At 40.5% G+C, this 12,432-nt stretch overlaps 1 protein-coding gene and 1 long non-coding RNA gene across 24 annotated transcripts in view; one reads left to right on the top strand and one right to left on the bottom strand.

Annotated features, from left to right (window-relative positions):
* LOC107271854 (suppressor of lurcher protein 1) overlaps positions 1-12,432 on the bottom strand; it is a 207,028-nt gene that overhangs the window by 73,123 nt on the left and 121,473 nt on the right. For all 18 annotated transcript variants that reach the window (XM_015748347.2, XM_025089067.1, XM_025089078.1 and 15 more), the window contains 2 exons: positions 7,323-7,479; positions 5,476-5,535 (listed from right to left, as the gene is read on the bottom strand). In XM_015748347.2, the coding sequence (XP_015603833.1) occupies positions 5,476-5,535; positions 7,323-7,479 (217 nt within the window). The remainder of the gene's footprint in view (positions 1-5,475; positions 5,536-7,322; positions 7,480-12,432) is intronic.
* The window catches only part of LOC107271857, a 68,151-nt gene that overhangs the window by 26,064 nt on the left and 29,655 nt on the right, over positions 1-12,432 (top strand). The gene's annotated exons all lie outside the window — the stretch shown is intronic.

Below are 12,432 nucleotides of genomic sequence, written 5' to 3'. Positions count from 1 at the left end.
TACGCTTACAATGTATCCAAATTTTGTAAGTACTACGATACAGCCTGGTACTAACGATAGGGATGTAATGGCTTTTACGAGTAGGCTCTTAAAAGTCCGAGAACGATGCTTCCGATGAATTGTGGTAAAAACAGGTGAGAATAAAATATTTCGATGAAACGACGACGAATTCTTTGGAATTTTCGTATAAAGTCATTGATCACGGGTTTACGTCGAGATCGGTTGAGAATTTTTGAAAATGATTTTATCAGGAGTCACGTGACGGAGGGGGGATACGTTCTCCAAATAGAATTTACACGCGGTAGTAAATGAGCTCGAATCAAGTTCCCAGCCTTGGTACAAAGGGCTGCTGTGCGAGTCAAGGGTGTAGATTGAATTCAGCATGTTTATGCAAACACCATATTGAACGTGTTATCAGTGCCTACCGACGAGGCTGGACTGATTAATTCGCTTGCCCTTGTTTTTCCATTCGTTCCACCTCCCCAAGGACCTCGTTACATTCCTGTTGCTGGACTATCAAACAGAAACTACCATCCCCGTGATTTCTACCGTAGATCGGAAATGGTTTGCTCTAATGACATTCGCAGAAAATCGTTTTTACCCGATAGGACGAAGTCGAGATCTCAGAGTCCCTTTGGCAAATCAGCCGCGAAATAGGATGAGAGGATTTGAAAGTTGCCGCCAAAGTGGGAACGGGCATCGAGTAACTTCCTTCGGGTAATTTCAATCGTCCTCCGAGACACAAGGGTGTAAGGGAGTTTAGGGGTGACAGGTTTGATCCTTCTTTTTTTTTTGTAGTGAATTTTCAGGGGGTGGATTTATTTGTAAAAAAAAAAGAAAAAAAAAAGAAAAAAAAAAGAGGTCCTTCACTTCGGCGATGGCCGATCTTCCTACCCCTGTCGGATAGGGCTTATACCCACGGAAGGCATCTTACGGTCCTAAAGGGTTCGGGGGGATTATAGACATTAAGGAGCGTGACAATGAGTGAGAAGTTGGACAGTTTGCCTGGACCAGGGTAGAGGAAACTGATGAGGATGATTAGCGTGAAGGTTAGGTCGCGTTTGTGGTTTTCTATGCCCATTATAACTTGCTACGCTTTCAGTCGCTTCACCGAGACGTCTTCCGGTTCCTTGAGTAATGCCGGAGGTAAAAGTTTGACGGTACAGTCGTTTGTGGGTAGACAATTTTTTGGAAAAAAAATGTTTTCTCTTATTTTCTTTGCTATGCTTGTACGTGAATTAAGGTCAGATGACTAGTTTTATTTTTAATGACTGATCGTTTAAATTTCGTCGAATTTTTTGGTTTGCTTTTCATTTTCTTACGTGAATTCATCGAGGAGCAAACAGAGGATGTCAATTGTTCAATGTGCATACGACCTAACGTTCTCTGTTCTTTATGTTTTTTTTGACTAACCGATTTTATCAAGAGAGAGAAGGACAGATGCGAAAAGCGATCGTTCCACGTGGATGAAAATGGCATCAATTTAAAATATCCACGAAAATCAAAAATAATATACTGCGATCGTTCCCAATCTGTCCTGAGATTATACTCGGTTCGTGATGTTTTATAAATATTAATAAAGCCCACGTGTCCACGTGGTGTCTCGAAACGACAAATGGTTTGTTTTTCTCCACTGAAAATCGTATTTTCGCATCCAGACTCTTTCGCATTCAATCAATATCCTCTTCCGTTCGCGCTGTATATCAGCCTGTAGTATGTAATCACTTAATTTGTATATAAAACGAATATTTTTCACGGACAGTGCGAACCATTTTTCCGAGTTATCAGCGCAATCCACACTGCGACCTTTGACAATAAAATATTTCACAGCAATTAAAACTCGAATCACGAACGATATATATTTTTTTTAATTAATTTACAATAATCCTCTTTAAAAATTACCTTAGATTTATCGACGATCAAGTATTGTCTGTGTTCACAAAAAAAATGTTAAATTTAAGGAAACAAAATCGTTGTATCTATACCAAAAGAATATATATATATACAAAGGACAATTCTATACTTGATCCAGATAAAAGATTTTTGATGAGGGAAAAGTTCCGTTTCAAAGGTATATATATCCAAGAGAAAGAGAAGCCTGAAAAAGATAAAGAGAGACTCGGTGGAAGGAATGACCGTGGCCGCCATCTGGCGTCAAGCAACAGAAGTACCAGGTCAGGCTAGGTCGAGGTAGAAAATCTGGCCCAATCCAAATGCAGCAACCGGAAGTAGCGTGGAGGAGTTAATCCTTGATAAATCCTCGAACTCCCTTTTAATTCCTCTATTGAGCTTCCTTAATTTAATTCGCCGAGTGACCACCGGAAGCCACGACCACACGGATTAGAAGGAAGGTCTGAGGGAGGATTGTTGACCGCGGAATTTTCCCATCTCCATCCTGGGTACCAATCGTTGCGTCACCCTTTCATTATCACACGTGGGTCTACTGGTGCTTATCTCCCAGTTTCACATGAGTTTACGTTCGGTTGGCTTTTATTGCCCGGACCTATGGGACTCCTTCAAAGTGGACCACATCTCTGTATACATTTATCTTACGACTCTGGAAACGCTCGCTCTTCGCCCGAAGATCGACGCCAATTTCCGATTTCATAATAAAGCATCCTCGCGATTTATTCTTATACCGACGAGATGGGAATAAAGTTAAACAATTTTTTTTTTTTTTTTTTTTTTTTTTTTTTTTGGAAATTCGCCACCCATTTTTTTTTTCCTAAAGACAATCCTGACAGTATTTCTCTGTTGGGATATGGAAATCAAATTCGGATTGTCATAATTATTATTTATTTTCAAATGCTGTTTTCGGTTTATGATCTTTTTTTTTTGTTTCTTTTATATTTATTGCGTTTGAATAATATCAGAGAGATTTACTTGATCGATATCAATTTTCATCTGATTTATTATTGGTAATATTGGAAGCATTAAGCTTTTGACTTATTGGCGATCGTAAAATCTGCCCCTTATCTTCGACCCCCCTTCCTCTACCCCCCCACTACCAACTGCCTATGTTTCATTCATGGGCTCATAATACATCAGATCTCCACCCTTTGTAGAACAAAGCTGCCTAAATCTGCTCCTCCCCCTCCTGCTCCTCCTCGGCCTAGTGCAATTTTCATCCCTTATGGCTCACGGGTGTGCTGACTATCGCCGAAAGATGTTTGCGCGTTTTTATCGCTATTAAAAGTCAGTATCGATTTCCGGAAGTTAGTGTAGCGAGAGAATGGCAATACTATATATATTTTTTAATACACAATGAAAATAAAAATTCATATTAAATTTAGACTACAGCGATACACGTGTATATGGATAAAATATGTAGTATACAGTGTACTGCCTATAGTGATACATTGGGATGAAATTTAATTATGTAACGGAGGGGGGGTGGGGGCGATAATACGTTTTTGTGTCTTAAGAAAATTGATTAATTTTAATTAAAAATAATTAACGGTTCATCCGGATAGGCCGTGTTAATTATTTGAATTTACCAAGTTGAGCATCGCTGAGATCACATTCCTCTATTGAATAAGGCAGATACCACGTCAGGCACATTATCACCAGCTACCCTCCTTTGGAATGTCTCGAAGAAGGGTGGAAAGTGCGAGAAACGAAGAGGCCGAGTACCAGTGGGAGCACCAGTGGGAGGGTCCGGGCATTGCTGGTGTGTTACCGAATGGGGAGGAAACTGGGATCAAGGGAAGGGCTGGAAACCAACGTGGTACCTCGGTTAGGTAGGAGAACACAGGGAGGAACACAGGGAGGTCCTTTCACATCCTCCAGTCGTCCTGCCAATTGTTCGCCAGCTGGCTGGAGTCAATTCCAGCTGGTTCTATTTGAACGTTCACAGCCAGTAGCGACGCCGAAGCTCTCGAAGCGTCGTCGCGATTACCGACGCTATTTCCAAACATCTGAACAAGTTCGTTTGATTGCTCTTAAATGGCTCGTTAGATTTTACACTGCATTCCAAATCGAGACCGCGCAGATATACAGGCATACCGTACCCCCTTAATTGGAGAAATTAAAAATCGATGAATTTTGATGGCGTTTCGAATTTTACGTATACAATTTTTTCTCCTTAATTCGATAACGCGTATATTATTTTTTTAACGGATTCGTCAATAATTATCGACGACCTTGCGTGAAAATTATGTAAATGACGGGTATTATTGATTTTTGTCGAATTACACGTAAGTATAGTGATAATAACACTTCGGAGGCTCGTCTCGATTTTCAACCGCCTTCGTAACAGCTTGCGTGCCGGTTATCCCCGAAAGTTCGATGAGTTTCCGTTCCCGGAGGAAAAGTTTGAGCTCGACCCAGGAAAGGGAGGCCACGTTAAGCCTGCCTGGATTTTCAATACTTGTTTCGTAACGGGCTCAGTTCTTGATTCAAGTAAATTGTCTGCGATAGACAGTTGGAGAAAGGTGGGAGGAGACAGGGAGAGGGGGGGGGACCCTTTGATATTAAATTCGATAAGGATTGTTACTATCTCAGAAACTGGATGAGCTTTGGATAACTCGTGTCTCTCGAGAGGGAATATCATTTTTTTTTTTTTTTCTTTTTTGTAACTGTACATCGCTATTCTTATTCAGTCCCATACTGTCACGTAACACAATTTGATAAATAGAGGAGGATCTCCGAGAGCCATCCCACTGCAAGAAGTCTGTTCTATGGATAATACAGAACTTCCCTACTGCAAGCTTCGGAATTTTACAAGTCAAGTTTCCACGTAACTACTTAATCAGAAGTTTCCTTGTAATAATGGAAGATAAATATATACATATATATATATACGTTCTGTGTAAATTGATATGTACATATTGGCACGTGAGATTTTCGTAGAATGGTAGAACTTAAAACTGTCAATCTTGCGTATTTTCTTTGTAATAATAATCATTTTCGCGAAACAGTACCGTGGGGGACGAACACTTGGGAATTAATGTTCGAAATTCGAAATATTTCTTTGGATAAGTCATCTCGTGCTTGGGTTTATATTGAAAGGTATTCTGGACAAACAAAAAATCGCGCTGCTGGAGAAACTTAGGGGGATAGGAGGTTGAGTGTTTGTTTATCGAGAGGAAAAGCGAAATTGAGTAAAAATGAGAATTTCATTGAGAAGGAGTGTTAGAACTTTCGAAGGATGCGGGATGGGGGGTAGGTTTTTACGTCTGGACACCTCATGCGTCTCGTTTGTCTTGGAGATTCGAAGAGTTTCGTTGTTTCCGAAAGTCACGTGGGAATTGCACATTTTTTTTTATTTTCTTGCGCGACATTAAAAACCGTGATGACGTCACGAGCGATTGTATGTTGTTGTTTTGTTTTCTTTATTAATCTTCAAGCAAAGCCCCTCCCTCGTCCTCCCATCCAAGAGAGTAAAACTTATGAGTTCATAAAGTTTGCGGGCAGCCTTAGGGAATAATTATAATTAATGAAGATTAATTGCTGGAATCAATGCTTCGTGCTCACCTCAAGTCTCCCTCCTGTAATGATATTTCCTCGAAGACCACGCGAATCCTTTCCTTCAGCCTGAAACACAATGGGTCGTTATCGTCGTATGCTTTTCACGGGAGGAACGGATAATTTTTTTGAAAAAAATTGAAAAAAAAAGTGAGTTGCAATTTTCGATAGGGAACATTCATTTTTTACTGTATGAGAAAACAATAGAAAATCCATTTCAGGCTTTCGCTCGATTACGGATTTGTTCTAATAACCGCAAGAACAAAAAATGAAGTGGGTACGGGTGTCGTGGAGGGGAAAGAAAAAATCGAAAAAAGCAAAAAAGAAAGAAAAGACACGGCAACCGGGCGCGCTGTGCTTTCCCAAAGTAAATGGAACGGTACGTGATGGATTGAAGCACGTCGCGGAAAAAGTGTGCTACTTTGTGGGATACGTAAAAATTAATAGACGAGTCATAAACCGGAGCTTTCTTACGTAACTCTGTGTAACTGTGTATAACCGTGAACGGTAAACGGTTTTGATGAAAGTTTGAGCGCTTTTGAGTCAGGCAGTTGGAAAGTCCAAAAAAAGATTTTAGATATTAAAAATTTTGTCTGCGTAAAAGCGTTAATTGAAAATATTATCGATGATACATTTAGTAGGAATATTTTTTATCGTGGGTCAATTGAAATTTTGATTTGACCTGAGGAAAAAAATTTGTTGGAGATTTTCCAAAATTGCCCTCTCACGAATTATCTACCGTGACAGATTTACATATCGGTTATCCATTAGACCGAAGGTATTAATCATTCGCGCTGTGCATTAGCCAAATAGCGCAACAACTTGTTTAGCCACTAAATTGGTTATCTATTGACAATTATCTACGTGCAATAACAAATTGCTGTATAAATCCAACGACTGATTTGGAGGTTGCTTCACTGGCGATGATCCATGAACGAGCCAGGAAGGAGATATACATAGGAATTGTAGTTAATGGAAGGTAATATGCATAATAGCCATAAATAGGAAACCACTCTACCTCCATAGATCATAAAGCATCCAACAATTAGGCCTAATACAGAGGATCTGAATTACTCTCCGTTAGGATATCACTGTGCATGCACGTAATGTCTAAAATAATTGAAGAGTTCGTCCTCAATTAAGCCCAGAGTATTAATGAACCACGTGGATGTACACAGTAAATTAAATAAATGACGTCATTAAGCACACTCTATGAAAATAATAACAATACAAATAATCATTATCCATATTACATTTAACGAAGCAGAAACTCATAGTATATATATATATATATATATATATATATATATATATATATATATATATATGTATATATATATATATATATATAACCCAGAGGATCCCATTGTTAATAGGTAACCAACCTTCCCCCTGGTATACATGTAAAAAGAAAAGTTAATAGTAACCCAACCCAACCCGACCTAACAAGGTTAAAACTACGACTTAATAATCCCCATAGAAATTCATTAGGACGGTTTTAACTTTCTTCTGCGGTCGGCTATGCGGATATAAGGCAGGGTATAACGTTCGGTTAAATGGCGACGATCATTATCTGTACTATATTTTACGGAACGAAAAGTTTCGCGCTATCCCCTATCCTTAATATCTTCATGCCGAAGGTCCTAAACTGTAAGCCTCGGTGGGTAGAAAGTTTCGCGGTTGCATAACAAGAAGACGCGCAATGAGGAATGAGAAAAGTTGGTTGCTGCTGGAAGCTGGGAAATTTGGCGCTACGAGAGCGACGCAACGTGCGAAGAATCGAGCACGTGAAATAATGAGGTTGGGATTTAGGGGTTTTAAATATATGTGAGAATCATTGAGGTAAGGTTAATTACCTTGCCCGGAAACGGTACGAGCACCGGATGTTCTTTGGATAAGAGGATGGATAACGTGGCGAATAAAATCGTCCGTGGAGAGGCGTCATCTGAGAACTGACAAACTGATGGTCGCACATCGTTCCTGGTATCAGTTGACCGTCCGTTTCGAACATTCCTGGAAAAGAGAAAAAATAATTTTTTTTTGAGCGAGATACTTGAGAGTTTTTTTTTTTCTTACGACTACAGAAATACAACTAATATAGATATTCATACGTGTCAAGTCTTATGCTTTTTATAAAAGGGACCATCAAGTAAGCGTATTATCTCTCGGTTACGTAATCGAGTACGAGGCAAAGGTTGAATCGAACCTATAAATAAATTGACAAGGGAGGAAATGTGTATACAAGCCGAAAAAGGGATCAGCGAGCATATTCAATTTTGCCGAGCCGGCTGATCCATTTATCCTGACAAATGGTTCCTATTGGTTCTAGGAAGACATGACTGACGTAATCAGAGTAGGACATAATGATCATTCAACGAGCAGACTCACTTCAGACATCATCCCTTATAACGATCCCTTGTAGTACAGACGTCAACCGGTAGATTTTAATGACAGTTCGACACGCACCCCCCACTCGTAATATTCACCCTCCAAATTTCATTTCTCGTAATGACTGTCAATCTACGTCACGAGTGACCATACCAGTGGCAATTTGCAAAATGGCGCGTTTCACAATTTTCATCTCGGTCGGAACTCAATTACTTGAAATTCGTAGCGATTGGACCTGTCACACCACATGACGACGTGATCCCCATCGTCATTCCCATAGGTGGAAAGACTGACAAATTTACAAAAAAAAAAAAAAAATGGTCCATTAATAAGTATCACCGCAATACAATAGTAACTGGTATCGAGTGAAATGAAAATTATTCGAAGATAAAATAAAAAAAAAAAAAAAAGTTGAAAGCACATAAAAAGCTCATGTCTATTTTAAAAAGTGACGCAATACCCTCGGTCACGAAAGCTAACGTAAAAGCTTGAATGGACGTACGTCTCTACTGGACTTCCGATAGCGCCAAGCTCTTCCGGTACTGTCGTACATGCATCAGGGATATACCGGATATTGTCAAACAACCTTGGTATCGCCTTGCACGATACACGCCAAGTGTCCTGGATTCTTGGTAACATATAGAGACGTCCACATATGTCCATTCACCGGAACCGGATACTGCCTGTCTATACGCGTATCGATAGACGCCCATTGATACATCATATAAAAGGGTCTACCCAGTGTCATATAAATTTATGAATATCCGTGGGTTCCCGGTGCACGTCCAGCTTGAAACATTTGGTCGTTGAAATCTACCATCCAGATGCTGCACGGTTTGCATATTCCTGGATACGAGGCAGCCATAAACACGATCCGTGTCAGACACCGTCTTGCGTCGAAAGTCCTTATTTCCGGTTCTTGTAAAGGGGCGGCATGCCTGTGGGGCGAGTGGGTGGCGGGGTGGGACGGGAATCGATCTTCATTCTCTTTATAGGTATCCTGCACCAGTTAGATCCATACTCTGTACGTATCCTAGGTAAGTTCCCGGATGAAGCTCCGGGCTAGGTTACCTTGGAGTTCCTGAATAAAATAAACCTGTCTACGCGTAATGCCTGGGAAATTTAAGTCCTGAATTCCCTGGACCCTCGCCGAGGATAAAGCCAAGGAACTGCGCAACGTGGACCGGCATGGAGATAAAGGACGAATCCATTTCCGGAACTTCCATCTATCCGACCGTCGTTCTGAGAAATCTCCCTCTCCTGATACGCCTTTGCTCTATACCCTCCACCCCTCTTAGCTACGCTCTGCGCCTTTGACCTCCGAAACTTGAATATCTCTTCCGGACTCCCTCTCAGGAAGGTTTATGAGCTTTTTGTGTGAACTGATTTTCTGATATCGAGATATCATGCAGATATTTTTGGCTTTGAGTCTGCTTTCTTGGGCTCAAAATCCCGTCACGTAATAGTTTAGACGTTTTTCCTGGTCGTTCGGTTGATTCTGATAGGACCTGATTGTGTCTCTGGTACTTTTTATTGCTCCTCCGGCGTCAATGGGAGCGACTGGGGTCGGGCGAATCGACGTGACGTCATCGATGGGAAAACCCCGCGAATTAAGCAATCGGGCTAAGGCGACGTTCACAGGGCCGACCGAGCGAGAAGGTGTCGAGTCGACGTCTTTAAAATGTGGCAAAAGTCCGGATGCTGTGAGATGCAATGTAACGCTGTTTCATGGACCATCTTTTTTTTTTTTTAAGATTAATAACCAGAATTGTCGTTCAAAATTATGAGCTATAGAGCTCGTTAGAATATATGAAATTCATTGATTTTTAAATAAATTTTCGGATTTGGGATGCTGGACTGGATGTTAGTATCTCACTTTTATAAATGCCGTTTTTTTAGCTAAATTACCAGAACCATTGTTAAAATCCATTAGGAACTATGGAAACATGCTGGATGCAACTGTAGTTTTATGTGAGGATTCCACCTCGTGAGATGCCAACTTCACAATCATGAAACGCCATATCAATTCACAATTACGTTACAGCATCTCGAGTTTACTTCCAACACGTATAAACACTTACAGTTTAACATGCGAAAACTTACGCTTGAAGTTTAAATTAATTCAGCAAAATTAATCAGACTGAAATTCCATCTCGTTAGCGTCTCCCTTTAAACTATCACAGAATGCCCCATATACAGGATCCGAAAGGTCCATGTAAAAAAAAAAAGTTGTTCTGACCTAAACCCTACTGATACAATTACAATATATCCAAAACGTGTAAGAATGAGACGAAATATTTTGTTTAATTGAAAAGCGACCTGGACCACCGCGATAAAGGGGAGAAAAAATATAATGAACCAATTTCCTAAGTCAACGGACAGCTGGTAACTTCACCATAAAAAAGCATTCACGATTCTTTTAGCGACTAAGTAATCTTACTTTATTGAGCGAATAAAGCTACGACCATAAAGAAAGGACTCGAGTGCATAATGCAAAAGGCCTTGGACCATAACCCTGCGGTGTAGCTAAAGTAGCTTAGTATACCTGACTATACCTGGAGAATCCTCTAGACTTTTCGCTCAGTCTACTTGCTACGTACAACTTATATTCCCCTCTGGTATTACGGGCTATACTAAACTATACATAACGTAATACTTTCCTATACTGCACTATGCCATATCCTATCAACCTCGTACTGGAAGACAGAATAACCCAGCAATCTGCTAAGAAGCATCGCTATAGCATCACTTTTATTCCCAGCAGCCTCTGATTTGCCAATATCACAAAGTTTACCCATGTAGATTTTACCCGTCATTTCCAAGGGACCCATGCCCAGTACCTCGTAGACGCTCGACGTCGCGACGTCTTCTCGTACCATAGGTAGAAAATAAAAAAGCCATTGACTGCGTTGCTCGGGAGCGTACTGCTGAAGTATCCCGAGATTTTCTTTCCCATTTTCCAATATATCACATCATTTATAGTACATATAACTCCACACGTTCTACGGTACGTGCGATACGTGGAAAACTCATTTGGAAATACTTGTACGTGGTTCACGAGCTACTTGCGAAATCCGCATACTCGGGATTCGACGACTCGAGAGCAGAGGAAATTCGTGGGGTCTTCTTTTTTATTAGGTTTATTTCACAGCAGGTGGCAGCACTGTAGCAGGGCAAAAGATATTCAGAAACGCCACCGTCCGAGTTATTCGAGGTGGACTTGATAAAATTGTTCACTGAAACGCGTTGACACGTGTGAACTTATGCATTCATATGGTTGCACATGGTCATATTTCCACGTATGCATACCTATGGCTACCCATGGCTATGCATACTTTTTACTATGTATATACCGTATGGCGTTTTATGTGTTTATGCAAAAGATAAGGATCGGAAATAATGAAAATCTTTACGAGGGCGTATAACTGGCTGCGTAGCAAAGTAAAAGTTTGTCCTCGGCGATTTATGAATTTATTGTGTCGCGTTTTTTCTTTTTCTTTTTCTTTTCTTTTTTTTTTTTTTTTAATTCCGGCGACCTGAGTAATTTTTAATTCTTTCCGCACGAGACGTGCATTTGTAATGCGTCTGCGGGTGATGGGGTAAGACACGTGGCGTGATCTTGCTTTCGTATTTAGCTCGACGGCGAAAATACATTTTTCAATTTCATCTTAAATATTATATCGCGTCTGGCTGCTGCCTCAGGAGACTCTGGGAAATGTTTCGCGATTGTGAGCAAATTTCGAGGCCTTTTCCTCTCACGCTGTTCCGTGGCGCTTGACTTCTCGGAGCTTTGTTCCTGTTATCGGGTGCGTGTCGAGTGGAAAGCGCCCGAAAGTTTGAGGCTTGATGGCCTATGGATTGCAAAGGGACAAGAATGTATGTGGGAATTTAGCGAGTAACCGTGGCAGAATGTAAAGGGCTCAGGTGCAAAAGGCTGCTAATTTATTTGCTAATTAAATGGAACCACGGCGTAATTATATATCGTCACCTTTGATCTCACACTTGTGGAGATAATTACTGATAAGAGATAATGCCATTAAAATAATTTGGTTTTAATTTTTATACATATATATATAAGTATACGAAATATGGGTATAATGTAGCACTATGGATAAACGAAGGAAGATTTTTATTTCGTTTCGAGATAACACGAGAATAAATATCCAGAATGGCGCAGCGAAAGTCTTCGCGGTTGCAAACGTAATTTCGAAGAAATTTAAGAAAATTCCGTGTTGCGCATTTGCGGCGCTACGATATTCGGAAAATCAAATTGGGCTACCGTCTTCAGACTCGGTACCATCAACCGGATATGGCACTACTGCAGTCGGCCATGATGCTCGGGTATAGTGTAGCAAATGTCGGATGGCTGCAGGGAATTCTACAATGGGATTACGGAAATGTGAGAGTCGCGTATGTATACGCGACATGAACCGCGAGTAGAAAGGGGGATGAAAAGGGGGATGATGTGGAGAATGTTAAAAGAAAAAGAGGGAAAAAATTGGAATATGGTAAAGTTTACTAGGATTGAGGAAGACAATTGGACTATAGTATTTTTCGCGTCGTGAACATACATAACGG

The sequence above is a fragment of the Cephus cinctus genome, unplaced genomic scaffold (assembly GCF_000341935.2).
Source record: "Cephus cinctus unplaced genomic scaffold, Ccin1 Ccin1_scaffold1043, whole genome shotgun sequence".
NCBI lineage: Eukaryota > Metazoa > Arthropoda > Insecta > Hymenoptera > Cephidae > Cephus > Cephus cinctus.
Note: the sequence above shows the minus strand (reverse complement) of the source record. Positions and strands in the feature narration are given on the sequence as shown.